This window comes from Bombina bombina, chromosome 6 (genome assembly GCF_027579735.1).
Source record: "Bombina bombina isolate aBomBom1 chromosome 6, aBomBom1.pri, whole genome shotgun sequence".
Taxonomy (NCBI): domain Eukaryota; kingdom Metazoa; phylum Chordata; class Amphibia; order Anura; family Bombinatoridae; genus Bombina; species Bombina bombina.
The window spans coordinates 1,011,629,026-1,011,641,065 of record NC_069504.1 but is presented as its reverse complement, the minus strand read 5'-3'; the positions used below and the strand labels follow the sequence as shown (position 1 = coordinate 1,011,641,065).

The 12,040-nt window shown below is 36.0% G+C and overlaps 1 protein-coding gene across 1 annotated transcript in view; it reads left to right on the top strand.

Annotated features, from left to right (window-relative positions):
- The first annotated feature begins 5,827 nt into the window (after positions 1-5,827).
- CD9 (CD9 molecule) overlaps positions 5,828-12,040 on the top strand; it is a 158,745-nt gene continuing 152,532 nt past the window's right edge. Inside the window, exon 1 of the mRNA XM_053718731.1 lies at positions 5,828-5,991. Coding sequence (XP_053574706.1) covers positions 5,926-5,991 — 66 coding nt within the window. The 5' untranslated portion in view covers positions 5,828-5,925. The remainder of the gene's footprint in view (positions 5,992-12,040) is intronic.

Genomic DNA, 12,040 nt, shown 5'->3' with positions numbered 1-12,040 from the left:
TGTCCTTTGACAGGCCACAATAGGATTACAGTACTTAAGATAACAAGTTTACAAGTTCATCTTATCAATTAGCAGTCTGGCTCCAGAGGTGATTAGACAATAGTTTCTAAAAGCTGAAAAAAAAGAGTTAACTCTTTATGAAATGATACTTGTTACGGTTTTCTTGGAGCCCTTCTTAGGCGCTGGCTTGCTGGTTCAGGCATTGCTGCTGGGAAATAAGCTCTTCACAACAAAATAACTAATGCTTCTGTAACAGTGTACATTTAAAACAAAAAAAACTTTTTGGACTGTGAAACATCAGACAAGGAACAGGACATGGCTAGCTTGGTATCCAACCTTTTGCAAATGGGGAGTTTGCGGTTGTGCAAATGGACTGTTTGCGGTTGTTTGCAGTGCGTTTAAGGGACAGTTTAGGCCAAATAAACTTTCATGATTCAGATAGAGCATGTAATTTTAAACAATTTTCCAATTTACTTTTATCACCAATTTTGCTTTGTTCTCTTGGTATTCTTAGTTGAAAGCTTAACCTAGGAGGTTCAAATGCTAATTTCTTAGACCTTGAAGCCCACCTCTTTCAGATTGCATTTTAACAGTTTTTCACCACTAGAAGGTGTTAGTTCACGTATTTCATATAGATAACACTGTGCTTGTGCACAAGAAGTTATCTGGGAGCAGGCACTGATTGGCTAGACTGCAAGTCTGTCAAAAGAACTGAAAAAAGGGGCAGATTGCAGAGGCTTAGATACAAGATAATCACAGAGGTTAAAAGTATATTATTATAAACGTGTTAGTTATGCAAAACTGGGAAATGGGTAATAAAGGGATTATCTATCTTTTAAAACAATAACAATTCTGGTGTAGACTGTCCCTTTAAACGGGGAGTTTGGTCTGTCACTGTGAAGCGGGCGTAACCCTTACACTACCTGATCGATACAACATCATACCTGATGTTTTAAAGCACGTTATTCCAAACAATTTAGGAATGTTAGGTGATTTATGCCCTTTATGGCTTAAAAACAGACTCTGCATCAACTACGTAATTTGCCATGGGAGTTTTGCCATGGATCCCCCTCCAGCATGCCACAGTCCAGGTGTTAGTCCCCTTGAAACAACTTTTCCATCACTACTGTTGCCAGAAAGAGTCCCTGTGGGTTTTAAAGTTCGCCTGCCTATTGAAGTCTATGGCGGTTCACCCGGTTCGCGAACAGTTGCGGAAGTTCGCATTCGCCGTTTGCGAACGCAAAATTTTAGGTTTGCAACATCACTACTGGTGAGCCAATGGGAAAAAAAGCATATATGCATAGTGACCAATTACCAGCTAGCTTCCAGTGCTGCATTGCTGAGCCTGAGCCTACATAGGTTTTCGTTTCAACAACGTACGTATACAAAAAGAAAGAAGTACATTTTATAACAGATGCTCAAAAGTCTCTTAGAATTGCATGCTTTATCTGAACCATGAAGGTTTAAAGGGACATGATACTCATATGCTAAATCACTTAAAAATGATGCAGCATAATTTAAAAGCTGACAAAATATATCACATGAACATCATTATGCTCACAATAGTGTTTATGAATAGTTATTCTTCAGCTACTGACAGTGCTGAGTTCACACTTTCCTTTACTGTGATCTCCTGGGATTTCACTGAAATCTCTCGAGGTTTCATAGTAAACCTCCTTAAAGGGACAGTCTAAAAATTAAAGGACCAGTCAATACAGTAGAATTGCATAATCAACAAATGCATGATAAGAAGACAATGCAATAGCACTTAGTCTGAACTTCAAATGAGTAGTAGATTTTTTTTTTTAAATAAATTGCAAAGCTATGTCTATTTCCACTCCCCCTGTATCACGTGACAGCCATCAGCCAATCATAAATGCATATACGTAACGTATATGCTGTGAATTCTTGCACATGCTCAGTAGGAAAAGTGTAAATATAAAAAGACTGCACATTTTGTTAATGGAAGTAAATTGGAAAGTTGTTTACAATTGCATGCTCTGTCTGAATCAGGAAGTTTAATTTTGACTTGAGTGTCCCTTTAAACTTTCATGATTCAGATAGGGCATGCTATTTTTAACAGCTTTCCAATTGACTTTTATCATTACATTTGCTTTGTTCTTTTTGTATTCTTTGTTGAAAGCTACACCTAGGTAGGCACAAACTGATTTCTAAGCTGTAGTAAGGCCTCCTGTTAGCTCTGTCAGTTCATGGGTGCCATATAGATAACATTGTGCTCACTCCCGTAGAGTTATTTATGAGTAAGCAATGATTGGATAAAAGTCAAGCCTGTCAACAAATCTGAGATAAGGGGGAGTCTGCAGAGGCTTAGATACAAAGGTAATCACAGAGGTAAAAAGTATATTAATATACCAGTGTTGGTTATGCAAAACTGGAGAATGGGTAATAAATAAATGATCTATCTTTTTAAACAATATAAATTTTCAAGTAGACTGTCCCTTTAAACTGAGGAGGGAAATAACATAACTGCCTGCACATGCCAAATGCACGTTCCCTTGCAAGTCCAGGGACTAGCATCCGGAATGACTGTTTAAAATCCCTTTACAAGGGTTGTGGCTACTGAGGAAATTTTGAGGTAAAATATATTTCTTTTTTGACATAGAGATGTTCAGGTGATATGTCGTAGTTAGCTTTTTACAGATATGCTGCATCATTTTCAAGTGTTGCAACATTTGTGAATCATTTCCCTTTAATTTTGACAACTATGTCCTCTTGAACAACTACAAGGACAATAGTTATATTGTAAACTTGATGATAAAGGCCTTCCTTAGATTTGGTGGACTGCTAAAATGCTTTGAGATATTAGTAATTGTTACAACAATCACCAGGCAGTTGGACAGACACAGGACTACTAATTTGAAAGAGAAGGATTTTTTCATTCAAATAAGTCTCATGTCCCATTTTGTATTTTGATGAAAATAGAGAGGATACCCCACTTCGCAGATTTTGTTCCATATGTCTAAAGTTCTATCAGGATATCTCTGTTGAGATGGAGATATAGTCATCTGAGCATGATTCAAAACATGGGTCACTACCAGCATATTATTTATTTTATGAGGGTTCACAGAACATCATATAATTAATCCAGTAAACAGATAATGGCAATCATATTCTACATAAAGGGGCATGTGTCTTATAAAGGGTTTGCAGGGCATGTGTCTGAAGTGAGGTGGATATGTTTGTGGCAGAGTTACTGCAGGGCATGTGTCTTATAGAGTGTCTGCAGGGCATGTGTCTTATAGAGTGTCTGCAGGGCATGTGTCTGAAGTGAGGTGGATATGTTTGTGGCAGAGTTACTGCAGGGCATGTGTCTTATAAAGGGTTTGCAGGGCATGTGTCTGAAGTGAGGTGGATATGTTTGTGGCAGAGTTACTGCAGGGCATGTGTCTTATAGAGTGTCTGCAGGGCATGTGTCTTATAGAGTGTCTGCAGGGCATGTGTCTGAAGTGAGGTGGATATGTTTGTGGCAGAGTTACTGCAGGGCATGTGTCTTATAAAGGGTTTGCAGGGCATGTGTCTGAAGTGAGGTGGATATGTTTGTGGCAGAGTTACTGCAGGGCATGTGTCTTATAGAGTGTCTGCAGGGCATGTGTCTGGGTATGTATCTTATAGCGGGTCTGTGAGATTGTGTCTGATCTGGGTATGTGGCTTTTATAGTTTGCAGGGCAGAGGTTTTGGTCTGATGCGAGTATGTGGCTGAAAGAAGGCCATTTGGGTTTGAAGGTTTGATTGGAGCATGGGGCTTCTATACATGTTGTAGGGTATTTTGGTTCTTTTCTTTGGCCAGTTATGAATTATGGGCCTGTTGCTTCCAGAAGGGCTGCAGATGCATCTGGGTGTGAATTTAAAGGGACATTAAACCCCCAAAAAATAAAATTTTAAGCAACATTCCAATTTACTTCTATTATCTAATTTGCTTCATTCTTTAGATATCATTTGTTAAAGAAATAGCAATGCACATGGGTGAGCCAAGCACATGATGCATCTATGTGCAGGCACCAATCAGCAGCTACTGAGCCTATATAGATATGCTTTTCAGGAAAGAATACAAGAGAATGAAGCAAATTAGATAATAGAAGTAAATTAGAAAGTTGTTTAAAATGGTATTCTCTATCTGAATCTTGAGAGAAATTTTTTGGGTTTAATGTCCCTTTAAGTATAATGTGGCTATAGGGCTCTATTAGGGGCTGCAGAAAAAAAAGTCTGATCTGAGATCTTATGTAGAAATGGTTCTGATAGGGGCTTCAGCCAGGTATATGAAGTGAGGTCTAACTACTGACCCCCCTACCATCTCTGGTATACCCACTGGTAGTCTAAGGAATTTTATTTTGTGCTAGTTTATATTGTAACAATTATGTGCTTTTTGTAACAATTATGTGTTTCTTCTGTAATATTGTTGCTATGTGAAAATTACTATTTCTCTTTTTGATACCATTATTATAAGGGTTTAGGGAAATCCCTTAAATTTAGACTACTGCTTTATATTAGGTTTTTTTGTATTTGCACTGTGACTATATATCTGTTTATTGTTACCCACTGGTAGTCCAGTATATTGTGGAGGCAAACAGACACCCTTGAGGTGGTATTGGAGGTCAGATAAAAAAAAACTGTGAAGAGACACATACTACTGGCGTTTTGTCTTTAGTTTGCTCTACTCTGTGTGTAGTTAGCAGTAAGGATTACCCCACAATAGGGTTGCCAACTTGTTTTGAATAAAATAAGAGAGACTAATAAAAAGACAAATTTCACATAGCAAATGTATAAATTATACAGTAGTTACTAATAAGGGAGACTAATAAAAGGACAAATCTCACATAGCAAATGTATAAATTATACAGTAGTTACTAATAAGGGAGACTAATAAAAGGACAAATCTCACATAGCAAATGTATAAATTATACAGTAGTTACTAATAAGGGAGACTAATAAAAGGACAAATCTCACATAGCAAATGTATAAATTATACAGTAGTTACTAATAAGGGAGACTAATAAAAGGACAAATCTCACATAGCAAATGTATAAATTATACAGTAGTTACTAATAAGGGAGACTAATAAAAGGACAAATCTCACATAGCAAATGTATAAATTATACAGTAGTTACTAATAAGGGAGACTAATAAAAGGACAAATCTCACATAGCAAATGTATAAATTATACAGTAGTTACTAATAAGGGAGACTAATAAAAGGACAAATCTCACATAGCAAATGTATAAATTATACAGTAGTTACTAATAAGGGAGACTAATAAAAGGACAAATCTCACATAGCAAATGTATAAATTATACAGTAGTTACTAATAAGGGAGACTAATAAAAAGACATATTTCATATATCACATTTATAAATGATACAGTAGTTACTAAAAAAATATATTTATTTTACTTCTAGTTGGGAGAATAAAATGAGTCCTATACACAGTCTATTCATGCAGACAACATGTCCTAACAAAGTAGAGTTGTTGTTTTTCTTAACCTATTAAACAACTAACAAGGAACATTATTCATACAAAATACAAGTAAGAAAATGTTATCATCATAGTGTGTGCTGTTGTGTGTGTGAGCGTTTGTATGTGTATTTATCTACATTTCTTCCAAGAGGCCATTACACTAAACGTGGGTGTAAAAGGAGAGATCCCAAAATTTAGTTTCTAAAGTTTCTATACAGAACAATCACACGTGCAGCCCAGGAATGGATGTAGCAGGTAGGTAAAGCAGGCGTGGGTGTGGTGCAAGCAGTGGGCTGAGACAAGGAATGCAAGCAGGGGGCGCTGTTCTGATGTATTAGATGAAGGTTTCTGTGTAAGGCTCAGGCAGAGTCAGCCAGGCTTGGTATCCACACCCTACTCAGCGTCGCCTTTCATTTTTAATTTCTCTGGAATTCTCTGAAACAAGACTACGCCATGCCTGTAAAAGGAGGAACAAAGTGCATCAAGTATCTACTATTTGCCTTTAACTTCATATTCTGGGTGAGTGTCGGCTCTTGGGGGTAATACTTATGCAGCGACCCTGGAACTGAGTGGGTGCTGTTTTCTGAGGATTTGTAATGAGGATCTTCATTACTCTTACGATTTTATTTGTAATTATTAAGATATTTGCTTTCACTAAATGTTCTTTATATAAACAAGAAAGTGTTAACAAGTTGTGGGGGAAAAAACTGATTTGTTAGGTTTGTGTTATTTTCTAATTGCAATGCACTTACTGTGTTCTGTTGTTTTGCAAGAGTTTGTTACACCCTTGGCACAGAATGCTCAGTGCTTGGAATTACACAAACTTAGGTTTGGAATCAGTAAAATAGTTAACCCCTTGGCTATAATAAGAGGACCGCAACACATGATGCTGCAGTTCTTGTAAAGAAATAGTTAAGTGCAAAACTGCCACTCCTTTTGATGTAAAATGCAGCTAACACAACCCTATAGGAAACTCCACAGATGCAATAACATTAAATGCATTGTGCAGTCTCTTTTTATAGAGTGGCATGTGTTTTGGTTTATCTTCTGAAAGAGAATAGCCTTGAAGCCCCTTTAGGTACTAAAAGGTTAATATATTTGCAGTCTTAATACAATATTCTGTACATAAAAGAAATATATTTTTTAAAGTTAAATATTAGATTTATTAATGTGCTATTTTATATTTTTTGCACTCTGTAATTTACATGTTGCTTAGGGAGTTGTTCCTCAATCCAAACATTAATGTGTTATTGGTTTTAATGAGCTTGTGTGGCCTCTCCCAGGTCTCTGAGTACACCTGTAAACAAGCTGCCTTGGTACTGCACACAACTTGTAAAAAATCTGTTTAATAGGTGGCTTATTTATATTGTTTGTGAAACTGTTTACATCTTTATAAACCTTTAACTGTAGTTTTATTACAAGCACTGAGTGCTGATTGGGCACTGCAAGATTTTGAGGGCACAGTGTTTTGCAAGTATCCTTTTGTACACGCATTTGTCACAATGACCGTGTCAACACTGTGTGAAGAAACCTCCCTGTCCGCAGCTAAAAGGAACACAAGGGATCCCTATTACATAGCTAGGGAATTGTGTTTATCCTGAGAGGTTGCTGTAGAAACTATTAAAAAAAAAAATAACCCTTAAAGGGAAATGAAACCCAGCGTGTTTTTTCATGATTCAGAATGTACATTTTTTTTTTAACTTGAATTATTTCTATAATCAAATTTACTTTGTTCTTTTGTTAGCCTTTGTTGAACAGCAGACAGGTATCTTGAGCACTATTTTGCAGCAGTTTCACAAGAAGGCATTTCCTATATTATATATATATTGTTAAACTTGTCTACCATTTAGTGCTTTTGCGTACAATATCTACCTAGGTATGCAGAGCAATTTTTGATAACAGAAGTAAATTGGAGACATTATAAATGGTATTCACATCAACAAATCAAATTTGATAATAGCACATACATTTTCTCCAAATATTTATCTGTCATGAAAGAAAGTTTGGTTTTATACCCCTTTATAAAATAAAAGTAAAATATGGCAGCTCTTTGCTTTGCACTAATCAACCCCTGATTTGACAGAGGGTTTAAATACATTACATAGCAATTAATTGCATCTCCGAGCAGTAATACTTTTATATTGCAATTTTGAAGACAGTATAAAAACAGCTTTCAAAGTAGTTGAAATATAATACCACCCCTCCCATTTTCCTACATTGTTTTCAGTGTCATTAGAGGTTCTGTGACTAAGTTTACCTCAGCTGTAATCAAATTAGAGGTTTGGACTGGAGGGAGGGTTTGTAGCTACTCCTTGCCCACCTACATGTATTTGCTTTGCCAAAGGTGGGGTGAAGGCAGGTTAATTAGTTTTGTATCTTATTTTTTTTTCTATTTTATTTTGCCTGCACCCTGGTAGTTGTCCGTTAAGTGTGAGTGCGCTCTCAGTTGCCAACATTATATATATATATATATATATATATATATATATATATATATAATTTTTTTTTTTTTTTTTTAGAAAGTATTGGATAAAAGAGCACATTCTTCAGTCCAGTATTTATTAATCTTTTTGTGTGTTTGGTTCTTCTTAAAGTCTTTTTATCAAATCATAAATGGATTATATGTAAATTAAGAGTTGATACAAAAACATTTAATCTGTTATCTTTGGAAGGGTTGATACTATTATTGAACATATAATAAACCATTGTGGAATTAGATAGAGATCAAAGTTTTATGAACTTGGGGGGGGGTACTTTTCAGTATCTAGATAGACTGGACTTTCCGGAAAGTTTTCAATCCTGTCTGGTAAATTCTTGATATGCAGATTTTTAAAGCAGGGAGAACTGACTTTGTATTGTTGCAGCCAGATGTTTTCAGTTATTTTTAGTGAATGCCACACCTGACACACGTTACAATTACAAGTAACAAGTAAAACTTTGGTTCAAGCTTGTCCAACTCAATGTCTGGGGGCCAAAATGTATCCCTATAATTTTCAACTTGATATTATGATATATACATAACATGCCAAATCCTAGGGATTTTTAAGAGCAATGATTTTTTTTTTTTTTATTTTTTTTTTTTAATTGAACTATGCATTTATAAGTAGACAAGCTGTCTGAAAAATTATTTCCTTAAGTCTGAAGCAATACTGACAATACTATCATTGCTCAATGCAATACTCCTTGTTTTGAGTTTAAAGGAGGGAAGTTCTATTTGCATATTGTATAGATGGTTTATCATATTATTCCCTATACATTTGGATGACTGAGACTGCATTCTTTCCTCTGTGGGAGTGGTATATGGAAATTACAGTATTGTTGCATGCCTAAAGGTGGGGCACTCTGGTAACTATTGAGATTGTTGGTAAGATTTGAGCAAGCAGTGTTAAATACCAATGGTCTGATAACGTCTGCTCTCCAAATATTTCATTAATGCACTGCAAACGACATCAGAGATGCATGTGGTATGTAATAGTGGACATAGTAAAATCAGTCATATCTTAAAATGTTGCAGTTTTAAAAGGATGGAAAATTTCAAGCATTCATTTTTCAAAACTGAGCTTGAAGGTAGAATTCTGTTTTTAAAGTAAAGGTAAAGTTTAAAGAAGTAAATGATCTCTCTCTATCATCAAAGGACAGAGCCTGGAGCATGTCAAGTTATTCAAATATCTTGTGCCTGGTTTCCATTGCTGTTGTAAACTGGTGGTCTATGGAGATTTTTTTTTTGGACCAGTTTACAATAGTAATGGAAACTAGGCCTTAATTTGATTTGGTTCACCCTATACTTAACTCTTGCTGAGACATAGAAACACACTCATTTCACTTATTTTAGAATAGAAGATATCGAAGTTGTTTATCATCCTCGTCTTAAAGGGACAGTAAAAGCAAAAAAACTATGATTCAAATCGAGTATGCAATTTTAAACAACTTTCTGAAGTCAAATTTGCTTTGTTCTCATACTTTTAAATCGTTGGGGCTTGGTTAGGAGTCTTAAAATCAGCACAATGTTATTTAAAAATAAGCAAAACTATACATTTAAAAAAAAAATGTATAAGCTATATAAATGGATCATCTACAAAACATTTATGCAAAGAAAAATTTAGTGTACAATGTCCCTTTTAATAAAAAAAAAAGGCCTCTAAATGACTGCAACATCTGGCTATTTTTATTGTCTGATACATTTGGGGGAAATAGTGCAATGCATTAATATCTTTATGTGCACAGATATTTGTATGTTTCATTTTCTTTCTCAAATCTGGTGTCAAAAATAAAGTACCACAGATTGCACCCATTTTCATAACAAAGCACAAAATAATGTACATGCCTACTATTTAGTACTGTAGTTTGGTCAAAGCATGTAACCTCACCAACCCATTTATGGAATTTTCATGATTCAGAAAGAGCGAACAATAAATCTAAAAAAAAAAAAAAACTTTCCAGTTTACTTCTATTATCTAATTTGCTTTATCTTGGCATCCTTTTTTTAAAAGCATACCTAGGTAGGTTCAGGAGCAGTAATGCGCTACTGAGGGCTAGATGCTGATTGGTTGCTGCACATATATGCACCCCTTGTAATTGGCTCGCCCGAAGTGTCCAGTTAGCTCCCCGTATTGCTGCTCCTTCAACAAATGAAACCAAGAGAATGAAGCAAATGTGATAAGCGTAGATGTAAATAGGAACGTTGCTTATAATTGTATGTACTATCTGAATCGTGAAGAAAACATTTTTTGGGTTTTGTGTCCCTTTTTAATGTGAAGACTAGCACTGGAATATTCTAGCAGCAGCAATTGCTTAATATCTTATAGCATTGCAACAGAGTCATTTTACATATGCTTTTGTTAAATATGCACAAAATAATGCAATACGTGGCACATGCATTTAACTTGCTAACGTTAAAGGTGACAGAGTGCTCTCCTAATCAAGAATGCGTCTTATTGATACAGCTAAAGCCCCCTAAGGAAAAATCTCCGTTGGCAGGTTTGCTAACATTTGTGCAATTTATGTACAAAAAAATAAATGACTCCTCTCTCTCTCTCTCTCTCTCTCTCTCTCTCCCACCTAACCTGCTTCTAACCTCCAACTATTTTGTGGGCCACTAGAGGTAAAAAAAACAAACAAACTCCCTCAATTTGTTTTACCTTTTGTATTGGAAGTCAGGGGAAATTACATTAAACAGAAACAAAAAAAGTATGTAGCACAGAAGTATCCTCAAAATAGCTTCTTTACATGCAAAAAAAATCAATTTGATGTCCTATGACCACAAGTACATCGCCTCAAGACAGAGCTATAGCCAGGATCAGTGTTGCTCAAATTGCAGTGAATTGGGGTAACCTGATCTGTGAGATCTGATTGTGTATTGTGTGCAAACAATGTGGTAATGTGTTTGTGCCAGTTCAGGGTTTGCTCATAGAAAACACCCTTTTAGAAAAGCTTTTTACCTGAGGTTAGCTTTTTTTTTTTTTACCAGTGCAGAACATATGCAAAATCCATTTACATATTTGTTTTTAACTTGATCCATATTGATGCTACTGACTGCGGAAAAATTGCTGCCAGTGTTGTGATTTGCTGTTCAGTAAATAAGATCTAGATTTTGGGCATAACTGACGGATGCTTTTGTAATTATAAACTTTGTTGTACTAGGAAAAAAATTTAATGCTGTGAACTTTTTATTTTTTTTATTTTTTAAAGAGGCGTTGACTTGCTAGCGTCCTGAATTTTTTTTCTTTGAACCAGCAATGCAGCAGGTGTCTTATTCCTGTAGTAGATTAGCCTAATCCATACGGATGAGGCCCCTCTACATTCCATAAACATCTGTATTTAGAGTTGGATAGGTGTCCAGAGTTAAACCAGACAGCATGCAACTTCAGCTGGTTGTCCAGTCAAACAGACCAAGTGATTGACAATCAAAATTATAAGCCGGGGTGGGGGGGCGACAGTTGCTCCCAGGCCTGTGGTTTGTTGAGCCCTGCATTAGAACCATCCTGCATATTGTGTAATTGTCAGTTTTGGAGCACTGCACTGCTGTTCGTTCCACAGCTTACCCTTCAGTGCAGATGTAACGAGGACTTCACCCATGGAACTCCAGTCCCGCCCACTGTGTGACTCATGGCTCCACCCATGCATACCAAACTGCTTCGCCTACACAATCTAGACCCCCCTGAACCCTGGAAAGCCTCGAGGAAATATTGGAAAGGATACAAAATAAATAATGAAAACACATTGCAAAGTAGATTTATTACACACAAGTTAACATTTTATATTGTATTCTCAAAGAAATTTATATCCCTTTTTTAAAAATGTTATCTACTCTTTGTTTTGCCTGCAGTGAATTCAAAATTGGGGTTTTGCCATTGTCCTAGAGATGCTGGGATGGATTGCGCAGGAGTTTTTTTAAAGGGACAGTTCACCCAAAACTTTTCTCCCCTTTGTATATTGTTCCCAATGAGCCATGTTACCTGCTGGAGTGTAATTGTTTACAACTAGCTCCTTTACCCCTATTTTAACATTTGAAATAGCTGATTTAGCCTGTGGTATCCTTACCTAGAGTAAAAGCTTGTATACTGGAGTC